Raw genomic sequence first — 13,039 nt, 5'->3', positions numbered from 1 at the left:
TATGCGATATCCCAAAATGTGCATTAAAATAGGTGGATGGAAACATGGCTATTGAAAGATCCCAATCAGTCCCAGCGGTCATAATGTTTACCTTGAAAACACAGATAAAGCCCATCAGAAACACCTGTCCAAAAATACTTGTAACATTATACCCAAGATTGAAATTTTTGCTTGTTTAATGGCTTGCTAATGTCCATTAGTACTACACTGTCCTTTGAGAGTTTAGAGTTCCACAGTGTTACTATAAGAGCCATTAGGCCATGGACATAGAAAAGTCTTTGATACTGACATTGATTGTTCAGTCTAATAAGATCATGCATTGGTAATCTTTTACATAAAGAGCGTACATGGATCTGTAAGTACAGTGTGTGAGTGAATATCAAATATAATGTGCAAATATGTTTGATTATGGGTGTGTCCACACTTGGCAGGTTTGGTTCGATTAAAACGAACTCTGGTGCGATTGATCTGTTAGTGCGGTTCATTTGAAGAAGTGTGAACGCTGCCATTCGATCCCTGGTGCGCACCAAACAAGCGAGACCCCTGAACAGGTACCCACAAGGGTATGCCAGAGTTCGGTCCGCTTCCAAACAAACTCTGGTGCAGTTCAACTAAAATAAGAACGCAACATGGACCAAAGATGGTTTTTACATGGTATTCTACAATACATCTTCCTAATAGTTTACAAATTTGACTTTGCTTTGCTTTTATGATAGAACTGGTTGTAAATCTCTGAAGTGTTTCACTTCATATGGTTTATGAAGTAATTATCTGTTTGATTAACTCTTGATTCTTACAGGGGACATCATCTTTAATGCCAGTGACCCAGAACTGCCCCCTGACTTTATCTTCGGAGAAGATGCTGACTTCCTTCCAGAACCATCTGAACTCCCGGTGTGTATTAAGATTATAATTATGTGATGCCATTATCCTGTATTCTAAATATAGAGCTTTTATATCAATATTGTGGTACAGAACCGTAGTTAAGTAAACGGACTGTACAAATATTGTGGTTATGAATAGTAGTAAGAGGACCTAAATGTACAACAAGAAAAATAATTATTTTTCAAGATTAAAACAACAATATCATGCATTCAATGTAGATGTTCTATGTTCAGAGAGACCACATTTAGCAAAGTCTGACAAATAAAAATAGTCTTGTTTTAGTGAAGTGTTTATGCTTGCTTTAGGGTCACTCTTACCCCTCACCAAAAAAAATTCTCAAATCTCCAGTGAACCAAAAATGTGTTAGCTGCAGGCTAAACTCGGTTGTACAGAAATACACCAAAGAAGACAGAACAATGGCTCTGTTATGATTGAATATCTTTGAAGTAGCAGTGCAGCAGAGCTTTCAGCTGTTTTAACTTCTTTTAGTGCAGTTAGTTAAATCAGATGGCTGGTATCGATGTGCGTGGTCGACTCAGCAGCCAGATTTGACCCGCGGGGCTTCCAGCGTTCTGAAGAGAGAGTGTTGGTGAATTACATAAGCGCTGCGTCTGCGCTTAACACTGTCGTTCTTCTAGTGCCACTTTTAGGATTGTACAATTATCACCAGAGGCTTTACTGCTGCACAACACACTCAAAAAGAAGCATCTAGGTAGACAGCTCGAAAGGTTTTGAAACAATCATTAGTTCTTTATTAAGGCATGTTGTTGATTTATTTTTTGTTGTGTTCATTGAACATCATTTTTGGCATAAAGAGCTACTGTGTTTCTCTACACAAACAGTGTGCCACATGCTTAGCCTTTTTTTTTTTTATCTATGGGGTTAGATTTGTAGCATGTTTCCAAATATATACACTGTAAAATGATTTTTGTAAGTTGTAAATTTAAAAAAAAAAAAAAAAAGATTATTGGAGTATGAATTAAATTCACAAATAAATAAAACGAGAGTTGCAAATATTGTTATCTGATTGGCTTTAGGGGATAGTGGGAATAGTTCACCTATTTGTGTATTTGTGTGCACGTCTTTCTTGACACTAGAAATGTTTTAAAATCCACAAATGCGTACAGTGAGTCATAAATGCACAGGAAGTGATTCATAAATGTGTCAGGGTCATTAAAAAATGTGTCACTTGAAATAAATAAGTGTTAATTGAAATAAAATAAAATAAAATATAAAAAATGTTAACTGAAATAAAATATAAAATATACTAATTTTATTTTAGCTATTTGCCAAAGCAACATTTATAATTTCATTTAGATTTTTTCATAACTTGGTGTACTAAAATAACTCAAAATTGAAATAAAAACTAGACACATTTTAGACACATATAGACACATTTAAAAACAATAACTAATAAAAATGACAAAATTAGATAATAAATAAATTAAATTATTAGAACTTTCACTAAAATGAAAATGGAAAATACAAAAATAACTAATTCAATATTTAAAAAAAAAATAAAAATAAATAATAGTATCTTGATGACACTAAAATAACACAGTATATTTGTAAATGTGTTTTTATTTTCAAATCTTACTTGATTTATTTTTTAATTACATTTTCCTAACATATATATGTGGACTTTATTATTTTATCTGTAAATTTATGGATCTCTCTCTACACTTATTTGTGGATTGTAATCTATTTATTTGGAAATATGCAACAAATCTAACCCCATAGTTATGTGTCAAACCTCTGTTAATTTATGAAAAGTTGGTGGTCAGAGACAGTCCAACAGACTGTTTCATGTGCACTTGAGAAATTTCACAGATCCACAGCATTCCAGGTCTGTTGTTCTGCCTCTCAAATCACAGTATGTGTTGTTAAACACTCTTCTTCCAAGTGGGATATATTATTACGAACAGTCCATAGGGTGCTGGTTCAAACCCCATAAGAAACAAGTCATAATCATCAAGGAAAAAAAAAAAGGTGATGATTTTAAAGGCTTGTTTTTATTATATCCCTTTTATGAATGAATTCTGTTTCTCTATAGTGACATTATGTGTAAATCACAACAGCAATTTCCACTGACCATTGTCATATTACTATAAACTCTATTCTATTCTAACTTACTGGCATCTCAATTGGGGCCACCAGATTCGTCCTGTGCTGCGTTAAATTACTCAGTATTGACCATTATTAATCAGAATTCATCATATGGGTTGGTTCCTTAGAGATGATGTTTGCAAGTGAGACAGAGTTTGTGAAAGATGTGGTCTAGTTTTGTCTGGACTGTGTTGTTAAGACTCTTCATACTCTGATTGCTTAAAGCTGGCCCTCAGGCTATTTTTAAGAAGGAACGGAATGAAAAAATCCCCTGCTTATGTCAGAGTCTGTGAGACGGTGACTATTGCTCACCGTCTCTTAAATGCAGCTAAAAACATGAGGAAGGGGGGGAAGCACCTCTGTGCTGCCAGGGCTACGCTCTTCCCATGTGTTTGCCTTGCGTCTTATAGCTTCTCCGTTGTGGCGTGTGTGTGGCTGTGTGCAGCCGTTCGGCTTCTTTTCCAGGGATATTTTTCTTTCACTGGTTTGCAGCCGCTGTCCCACTGTCTTGTTCTTCATCCTGTTTATTCTGCACTAAGCTGGATATTTTTTTTTTTTTTTTTTTATGTGTAACCAAACTTGAATGATCCAAAATGCCTGGGGATATTAATATGCCACATCACTGGCAAACATAATGTCCAAAAACTGGTATTAATTTGATTTATATGTTCTTATTCTGGCTTGTTCATCTTATTTGCTTTCATCCTTCCCAGACGGTTCTGCTGGTTCAGTCTGTCTGTCATTGCCTCCCCTGCAAACTGATAATTTTCACATTGCCATGTGAGAGACTCAAAATCAACAAAGACCTCTTGCATCCTGATCTTTCACACCTTAATATGCAGCTCTGTTCCAAAACCTACTGAGCTGCCATGCTGTCTATTGCTTCCTATGTGTTATAGAACCTAACAAGTAAATGATTTGGAACGCTGTACATAGTCAGCAACTTGTAAGTAGACAGGAGACGCAACTCATTCTGCAAATTCAAAATTCCATTGAAGGGCAAGTGGACACTGCATTAAAGGGTCGTTCCAAATGAAAGCGAGCACCTTAACCCTTCCCACATGGCCGTTAGCAAAGGGTACATGTGGAGGCCACTTTTAAGGGAATAATTTTACCGTTTACAATCACATGAACCAGGCTGGAGAGTCCTTGCATTTGTGAACATTAAAATATGTTGTTTGAAGACATGTAACTGCAGGTTTGACATCATTTCGAGATATACAAAGACCATTAACATTTGGCACCAAAACCTGTCATGATGTGCATAAATGCAAATAAGACTTTTATCATATTTTAGGCAAATATGAGAAAAAAATGCAATGCAATTCACCATAAACTGCAGAGATGTCCTGATGCTTCTTTTTGCTCTTAATACTGGCTTTGTAATATGATTTCCTTGAGTACAAGCACTTATAACATTATGACCAGGCTGAAATTGTGTTGCTACTACAAAGATGACATGTTTGAGAGACTTGCGATTCATTTTAAAAGTAGGTGGTGGGAGAATATGAGTTCATATATAAATGTAAGTATATTAGAATACTAAAAAAGTTTTGTTTAGTCGTGATATATTATACACATTCATCACACTTTGTAAATGAACAGCAATAAAAAATACGGTAACATTCCATGTGAAGATAGAGATGATGTTGATGTTGTCTTTCATTACTCCCTTCATCAAGTTTGATTCCGACTGGCACGTTATGAGGCACGATTGACATTTTGATGTTAGCATGTTGCTAAGCTAACGACAAATAAATCCACATTTGTTCTCACTGTTAATACATTTGATGATTCTAATTTTCACAACACCAGCATTCAGATGGTGGACACATGCTTGTTTTCCAGCTACATGTAATACTGCCCAGTTTTCACACTGCTGTGAGGAATTCCTGATGTCTCAGCAAAACTTGAGGTTGTTTACAGTCTGTCACAAGTATTATTAGCTGCTAACCCCCATTTTGTTTCCATGCCTCGAATGGTGGGTTTACGTGAAACGCTGACACCAGAAGATTTACTAAGGTGTGAAAAGTAGTGTTACCAGAGTCTTCTCATCCTTTCTACTGTATTTTTAGAGTAAAGTTAATTAATGAAGTTTTCAAGTTTTAATTTTGTAAATATCTGGCTTATTACAGACACATTAATAACTATATTCTCAGAGATTGCACTTAAAGTAATAGTTCCCCCAAAAGTGAAAATTCTGTAATCATTTATCAACATTTAACAACAAATTTGGCAGAATGAAGCTCTAAAAATGTTGAAAACACTAAATAAAAGTATCTCAACTGTACTTTATATGACTTGTGTGCTTCTTATGAAGCCAAATGCAAGCTTTGTGAGAGCCACACATCAAAGTTCAATTTGTATGTGTTTGTGTACATTAAAATATGGGGTATGAAGACATGTAACTGCAGATTTAACATCAGTGATTTCTGAAGACCAGTGACATTTGGTGCCAAAACTGTCTGGATGTGCATGAATGCAAATAAGACTTTTATCATATTTTAGGCACATATGAAAAAAACAAAAAAAAACAAAAAAAAAAACATTTGTAATGCAATACACCATATAGAAACAACAATATAGATGCCATTAGGCTCATTTTTGCGCTTAGTATTTGCATCATAATATGATTTCCTCAAGTAAAAGCACTATAACATTATGACCAGGCTGTGATTGGGTTGCTACCACAGAGATCACAAGTTTGATTTGGCTAGCTGTGAAATCACTGCATGAAACACAATATGACTCAGCGAGCTCCAAGCAGCAGCGGCTGAATCAATTTCATTCAGATACTTTTCATTCATATAGCACCTGAGGACCTGAGAGACTCAAGCCTTGGCACTTTCATTGATGAAGGTCAGAGAGTGCAGACAGAGCAAGCAAACAGATATCAAACAGATATCATAGACCAGTTTAGAAGAGCATGAAGGGTAACACTTAAAGCTGCAGTCCATATTTTTTGGTGTTCTAGCGGTTAATAAACAAAATGCATCTTGCAGAAGAACATTGTAGCCGGAGCTACTTCTCTCTTTTTATGTCTGTGACGAGTCACGCAGGTACTGGGCTACTCCGCAGCCGTGGTGACCCGACCGGTCTAAAATAGTCTGTATCAGTGTTGCCAAAAGTACCAACTTTGATACAGAGTACTAAAAATGTGACGCTTTGAGCGCTGTTGAGAGGATTCGTAAACACCTCTGATTGGCCATTGTGTTCACGCGCTCAACATATATGTCTGTGATTGGCTACAATGATCAACGCACGAGAGCGTTTGAAAGTACTTGGAAGTATTTGAATTTGAAAGCGTTTTGAAAGCGGGAGTGTTTGAAAACAGGTGTCTATCAGCAGACCGGCCAATCACAGACATATCTGATGAGCGTGTAAACACAATGGCCAATCAGAGGTCAACAGCTCAACAGCGTTTTTAAAATTCCAGTACTGACTTATACCAAAGATGTACCGTAGTGATTCAGGATAAGACAAAAACATGGTTTGGAAAATGGATTCATGATGTACTCGCTCAGTATATACATATTGTACAGACAGCAGCTTTAAAAATAAGAGAGGCCACTCACTGAAAATTTGAATAGGAGAAATTGTATCATTCAACAGGATGGCTGTAGGGATGGCTGATGGCTGTTCTTCATTGCTAGTTTCATGTTCTCAGTCTTCACTTTAGAACATTTATGCACATTAGCTTGAACCTGAAAATGAAGATTTTTTTTAAGCTTGATTTGAGCTAAAGAAGAACAAGATATTCATGATATTATATTGAAAAGTAAGCTTGGTTTTGTTCTTAACCCTTTCAAATAGACAGGAGGACATGCATGACTGAAGTAGCTCCCCAGCATTGCGTGGGCTAACATACGTTATTTGTGTGAAAGCTGTTAGATCGTATGGATCTCCACGTCAAAAATATCAGATCTGACACTGGATCCTTTTAAAAGATATCTGTTTTGTCTGGAATCCAAAACCAGTAAAACCTGTAAACAACAAATCTTGTCTGGTGCCCAAAACTCTATTAACAGTCTTCTATCAGCCTGAGAGAAGCAGCAGACGAAGTTTCCAGTTTATAAAATCAGTGTAATTTTAACGTTAAAATATTTTAAAAATGCTTTGGAAAAAAAAAAAAAAAAACTGTTAATAGGGTAACAGTAAGTTCCCGTACTATATACAGGGAAAAACTGAAAAAAAAAAAGAAGATGTCATGTCATGTCATTTTTACAGTAAAATACTGCTAAATGTACCATTTTTAGAAGTAAAAAAGGTCAAATTATAAAAATCACAAATAATAAAAATGTTTCTTAATAGTTTTTGTTATCAGTTATGCACATTTGGGTTTCATGTTTCATCTTCTGTTGGTTAATGAATGTTTATTGCATTATTTTAGTGTCGTGTGTGTTACCATGATGGTGTTTAGTGTTTGCATGAATGACTGTGTACCTTCTGTATACTAGTATATTTCAGCTTGTGGAATGGCTACTTGTGATGAACTTCATGATTCGTCTTTTACCACCTGCATTATTATGGTGGTTGTAAATTACAGTTTTATACTGTAAAATTTACAGGTTGTTCTGTAAATATGTTTACATTTTTACTGTATTTTTTACAGAATTATTCTGGCAACCACAGCTGCCAGGATTTTTTTTTTTTTTTACACTGTAATCTTAATTGAATATTTTTCAGGTCTCAGACCTTGTCTGACCACTACAAATCCAACAAGTGTTATTATACCAAAGGAAAAGCAATGGAAAATTACTGCTTCACAACATTGTCCTGCATGTGACGTTAAAACCCTTGAAATGGAGACATTCTCTTATCTCTTACTTATGAAGACAAACATCCCTTTGAAATCACACAATCATAAGATTAGACAACAATAGAAAGAAAATATAGTAATGTAAAATATGAAAACGTAAAAGTACAAATGAATAATAATAAAATGATGGATAAATGATTAAATAATAAATCAAATTACAACTACATAAATGACTACTAATTATAAAATTAAATCATGAACAAAGAAAATGAAACACAACACAGATGTATGGTTCTGTCTTAAAGTAATGTACACAGAGGTTGCTACTGAGAATCCTTAGTCCTTTGTTCCTCATTAGTTGGGGAACCATAACAATGCTTCATTTTCAGACTGAGCACAGTCTATGCTATGGTGTAGTCTAATGTAACATTGAACCAAATTGATTCAGCATTCTGTGGACCAAAAACCATACTTTATTCCATTCTTACATAATTCCTCTAACCATTCACTTGCACAATTTGGTGGAAAGTTCATAATTAAGTGACAGTACTTCTACATTCAGGTTTAGGAAGCCAGACATCAATTAGCAAGTAAGGCCCTGATGTATTTCAGGCGAAATCAAAGAATGAACTGGTTTGAGATCTTTTCGAACAAAATCAGGTCAAAACGAAGCTGGCTTGGAGTTGGTTTCAAGGAGGTCGAAACAGCTTGCCAAAGTGAACTATACTAAAAAGTTCACTCTGAATGGTAAATACCGTGGCGATATATAATAGGTTGGTGTGGCTCTGGGGCTTCTCCTTCATTGATGTAGAAATCTTTTCTAGTTCATTTTTTCTGTTCAGTCTGTTGAAGTCAGACACAAGTAAAAACATCAACACACTGGAGAGCTGCTTTATAGTACAACTTTTCTAGATTAAAGTTGTAATTCTAATTGAATGCGACACTGACACTGTTTTTTATGTTTTATGTTTTTTTATGTTTCATACTGTAAAGCTGCTTGCTTTAAAGGGATAGTTAGACCCTAAAGTTGTTTCAAACCTGTATGAATTTCTTTCTTCTGCTAAACACACAAGAAGATATTTGGAAGAATGCTGGTAACCAAACAATGGACCACATTGACTTCCATGGTATGGAAAAAATGTATACAGGTTTGATACAGCAGTTTCTGTTTTATACTGACTAATTTCATATTAATTTATCACCTTGGCATCCCCTTTACAAACTTCTTTTTCTATAACTGAAACAAAAATATTATGTCTGGTGAAAAGCAGAATGAGAGTGAAAGTAAAGCACATCTACATTTATTTAAACATGAGTAAGGGATGCCTGTCTGCTACATGCCTCCATTTAGTGTCTCTAATTAACCTTTGTCAAACACTAACACTGCCGTAGAGAGCTTTACTACTTTTAATTTTAATTAGTGGCTTTTCTGGTCGTTGAGGAAAGAGCAGCTAATTGTGGTGAGGTGGCTGAGACAGTGGTCTAAGCTCTGGGATGGAACATCTGACGTTAGCCATGGGAAAACTGGAGAGATCAAAGCACGCTCAGTTTAAGTTTCACCGGGATTCAGAGAATGGAGGCTGCAGTCTAGACAGCAAACATCTCAGCCTGTGGTGATGTCTTGTTTAGGCTTATATTAATGATTCATGCGACGCATAATCCTGTTATGTTCCACGTTTTTGTGTGACCTTGTTTCGACCGTGGTGCAACCGACACTTTATTAAGGAGCTTCAAGTTTAAAAGGCATTGTAACCTAATATCATAGTGGGACTATTGAACTGTTTGAATGGTGTAAGGTGAAAAGAATAACACTAAATGACTGAACAAGTGAAACCATAGACAGTAGAGTCAAGATACAGGCTTTTTTTCCCACTGTACAAGTACATTTAAACTGTAATCAGCAGATTTGCATTGGTTGATGTGTCATTCACTTGATTATTCTGAGATATACATCTGACCTTAAGCAACTGTTTGGTTCTTTTAGAAGTAGATCTATGTTCACACCACAGCTGTGCCCCAAATGTGTGTGTGTGTTTTTTTTTTTTTTTTTTTTTTTTTTTTGAGACATGTTTTTTGAATGACAGTGTGAGTTTGAACAGCTAAATTCACTGAATCTCAGATTTTCTGTTCGATCTTAACCACTGTCATTAGCTATGTTTCCATCCAAAGTTGTGAATTTAACTTGTGTGCAAAATTGGAATATTGCATAAAACATTTGTGAATAAAGCAGCTTTTCCATTCTACATGTTAATGAGAAACAAAATCGTCACAACCTGGGAAATTGGCGCAAAATATCTGTGATAAAAATGGAAGTTGCTGCAATTGGGGAAGAAACTGTGGCTCTTTTTTCTTCCAGATATACATGAGATCTTCCACATATCTCATGTATATTTAGATTTATCTCTCTTGACCTGCACCTCGGAAGGAGTGTGTTTGTTTATGTCTTTTTTGATCTTTTTTCTTCCATCATAAATAACACGTAGACGAAATGCTATAAATGCTTTTTATCTTCCGTAATGTTTGGGAATGCAGTCATGTGAGACACTTCTGGCAGGGAATTATAACAAATCATTCTTGACAGACTTTGGCTGAGGCATTTCATAATGATCAAACCAACATTTGAGATGCTGTGCGATGCGACTGGTCCGCTGGTTAGTCCAGTTATCCAATCACATCCACTGTTGAGGCAAAGTCACAAGAGATGTTTGTTGCGCATTGAGGGATTCATTCGGTAAATGTGTTTCCATCATAGATTATGGGCGTCTTTTTATCGGATAAAAGATGTATCCACTTCAACTGAGCATATAAGTTTTTTTAATGCGCATTTTTAGAATTTATGTGCATCTTGGCATTTCCATTCAGTATTTTTTAATGCGATATCCCAAAATACGCATAAAAATAGGTGGTTGGAAACATAGCTATTGTAGAAAAATAAATTACATATTTCTTTTTTTTTTAGGTCAGATTTCATAATTAATTTTATTATTTATATCTATATAATTCAAAATTTATGATGTTAGACAAATGTTAAAATCGTATGTTTGTGTTTAAAATTGTATGCTTGCAACGTATGCTTGTGTTTAAATAGAAAATATATCTATGTAAATTTTTTACTTTTTTGTTGCCATTCTAAACTTAAATTCCTCTAATGATGCAGTAGCTTTATGAATTTAGGTAGAGTTAGTATCACAGGGTTACAATAAGTGGATATTGTGTCATCCCTGTATGGGTAATTTTTATGTTATGGATTAAAGTGCCTGTCATTTGCCCCTACCCCTCCTTCTGGATACATAATTTCCCATCAGTCCCCACGGGGCATTTCATTGGTCTCCCGGAATTGCCTAAAAGTTCTTTTAGGCCTACTTCTGGCAATCACACCGGCAGTTCTGTTTTTACGAGTCACTTGGCATCATGGGAAGGATGAAGCATTGACAATAGAGAGGTAGGAGGGGTTGTGTTTTGGCATTGCCTGAATACACCGTTCATACCGTCCAGGAAACTGCCGGGAAGTGTGTCGGCCAGAGAGATTTTGGGAACAGCCAGCGGACACTAATGCCTGGATAAAGTGTTAAAGAGATAGTTCACCCAAAAATGAAAAATATGTCATCATTTACTCATCCTCAAGTTGTTCCAAACCTGTTTGAATCTCTTTCTTCTGCTGAACACAGAAGAAGATATTTTGAATAATGTTAGGTAACTATACAGTTGACAGTAGCCATTAACTTCCATAGTATTTTTTTTCCCATACTATGGAAGTCAGTGGCTACAGTCATCTGTCTTGCTACCCACATTCTTACAGGTTTGGAACAACTTTAAAATGAGAAAAAGATTTTTTATTTCTGGGTGAACTAACCCTTTAATGTACAGCCTGTCACTTTTTTTTCTAATTTGGTGACCGTTGTTTCTGGTAAAATTATAGAGAATGCATTGTTTTATTGCTTTATCTGTATGGCCTTGTTTTGATTTGCCCAAGTTGCTGGGAACTAAATAAGTTTATTGCTGGAACAAGGCCTGAACCCTGGAGACATCTTATTTACAACCAAGATTAGGTTGGTAAGAGCTAATTTTCTGAAATGTCTACCAGACAAGAAAACTAAAGAGAAAGAAAAGAAAGACCAAGAAAAAAAACGGATTGAATTCCAAGTGGAAAAAAAACACAAGACTTCATGCAGCCTGTAGTCTTAAGTCACTGTCATATTAACTGGTCTGACAAACACTTTCACCTACAGAATTATATTTTTATCCTTTAAACTTTTTTTTTCTTTTAATGGTAGCTTCTCCAGCTTCCTAAATCTGCCCATCTGGAATTTCCTAAACATTTTGCAACACTCTGTCCTGAGTGACCTGTGTAATTTCAGCCTTTTCAATCCTCCAGCCCTGTTTGCTTCCAGGTCTCCTACACACCAGGAATTCTGCTTTGAACTGCAGTTTGAAGTGTTTAAAGTAATAATTGTAAATATCTGCATCTAGCCTGCACCTGAACCATGAGTGTATGGTCGGAAATACCCTCAGCTGCCATAAATCCAGACGTATGCGGGAGTGTGAAGGCATCTCGGCACCCTTTGCTGATTTTAAGTGCTGTGTAATCCACTCACAGAAAAACCGGTTAGAGCAAAAAAAACAAACAAAAAAACCTGGTTTACCTGCAGTAACAAAGCACTATTTTAGATTTAGTGTAGTTTAAGCTCACTTGAGATCACCACTTCATGGTGACCATTGACTTCAAACTAAACAATAAAGTGGTATGAAACAGTAAAGCCATACAAATTATCTCCACTTTGTCATGTTAAAGCAGTTGAACTGGATATGTCAATGCCTCATTCTTGCTTCAACCCATCCTGAACTCTTGGCATGAAATTATGCAGCTTATACTCTAAGTATGTTGTTACTTTACTAAGAAATCATTCTTGCAACTTTTATTTATAAAATAGGTTTAAAAAAAAACATCTTGGATTTTGAAGTGAGAGACTCCAGAATATCATAGAGACTGAAATCAAATATCCAGAACATATATCCTAGCAACTACGCTAACGACCACAACAGTGTTGCCAATTTAGCAACTTTGTCGCTAGATTAAAGTCTTTTCTTTACCCTTTTTTGACTCTTTTTCAAAAAAGTGACTAGCGAATATTTGGACTGCTGGTTAACATGTAGTCAGTCACTATATCATACGATTTCCGTTATCAGACAGAAAATATGTAAATGAGAGCAACTTTATTGGACATTTGGCTATATATTGTATCAAAATACAGTATGTGAGCAGGCATTATGTCATCCAGCGACATTTAA

The 13,039-nt window shown here is 35.6% G+C and overlaps 1 protein-coding gene across 5 annotated transcripts in view; it reads left to right on the top strand.

The window, feature by feature from the left end:
- The window catches only part of babam2 (BRISC and BRCA1 A complex member 2), a 112,035-nt gene that overhangs the window by 28,651 nt on the left and 70,345 nt on the right, over positions 1-13,039 (top strand). For all 5 annotated transcript variants that reach the window (XM_051869318.1, XM_051869320.1, XM_051869319.1 and 2 more), the window contains one exon: positions 800-894. In XM_051869318.1, the coding sequence (XP_051725278.1) occupies positions 800-894 (95 nt within the window). The remainder of the gene's footprint in view (positions 1-799; positions 895-13,039) is intronic.

Source organism: Ctenopharyngodon idella, chromosome 17 (assembly GCF_019924925.1).
Source record: "Ctenopharyngodon idella isolate HZGC_01 chromosome 17, HZGC01, whole genome shotgun sequence".
NCBI classification, from domain to species: domain Eukaryota; kingdom Metazoa; phylum Chordata; class Actinopteri; order Cypriniformes; family Xenocyprididae; genus Ctenopharyngodon; species Ctenopharyngodon idella.
The sequence above is the reverse complement of the archived record's forward strand: the minus strand, read 5'-3'. Positions and strand labels throughout refer to the sequence as shown.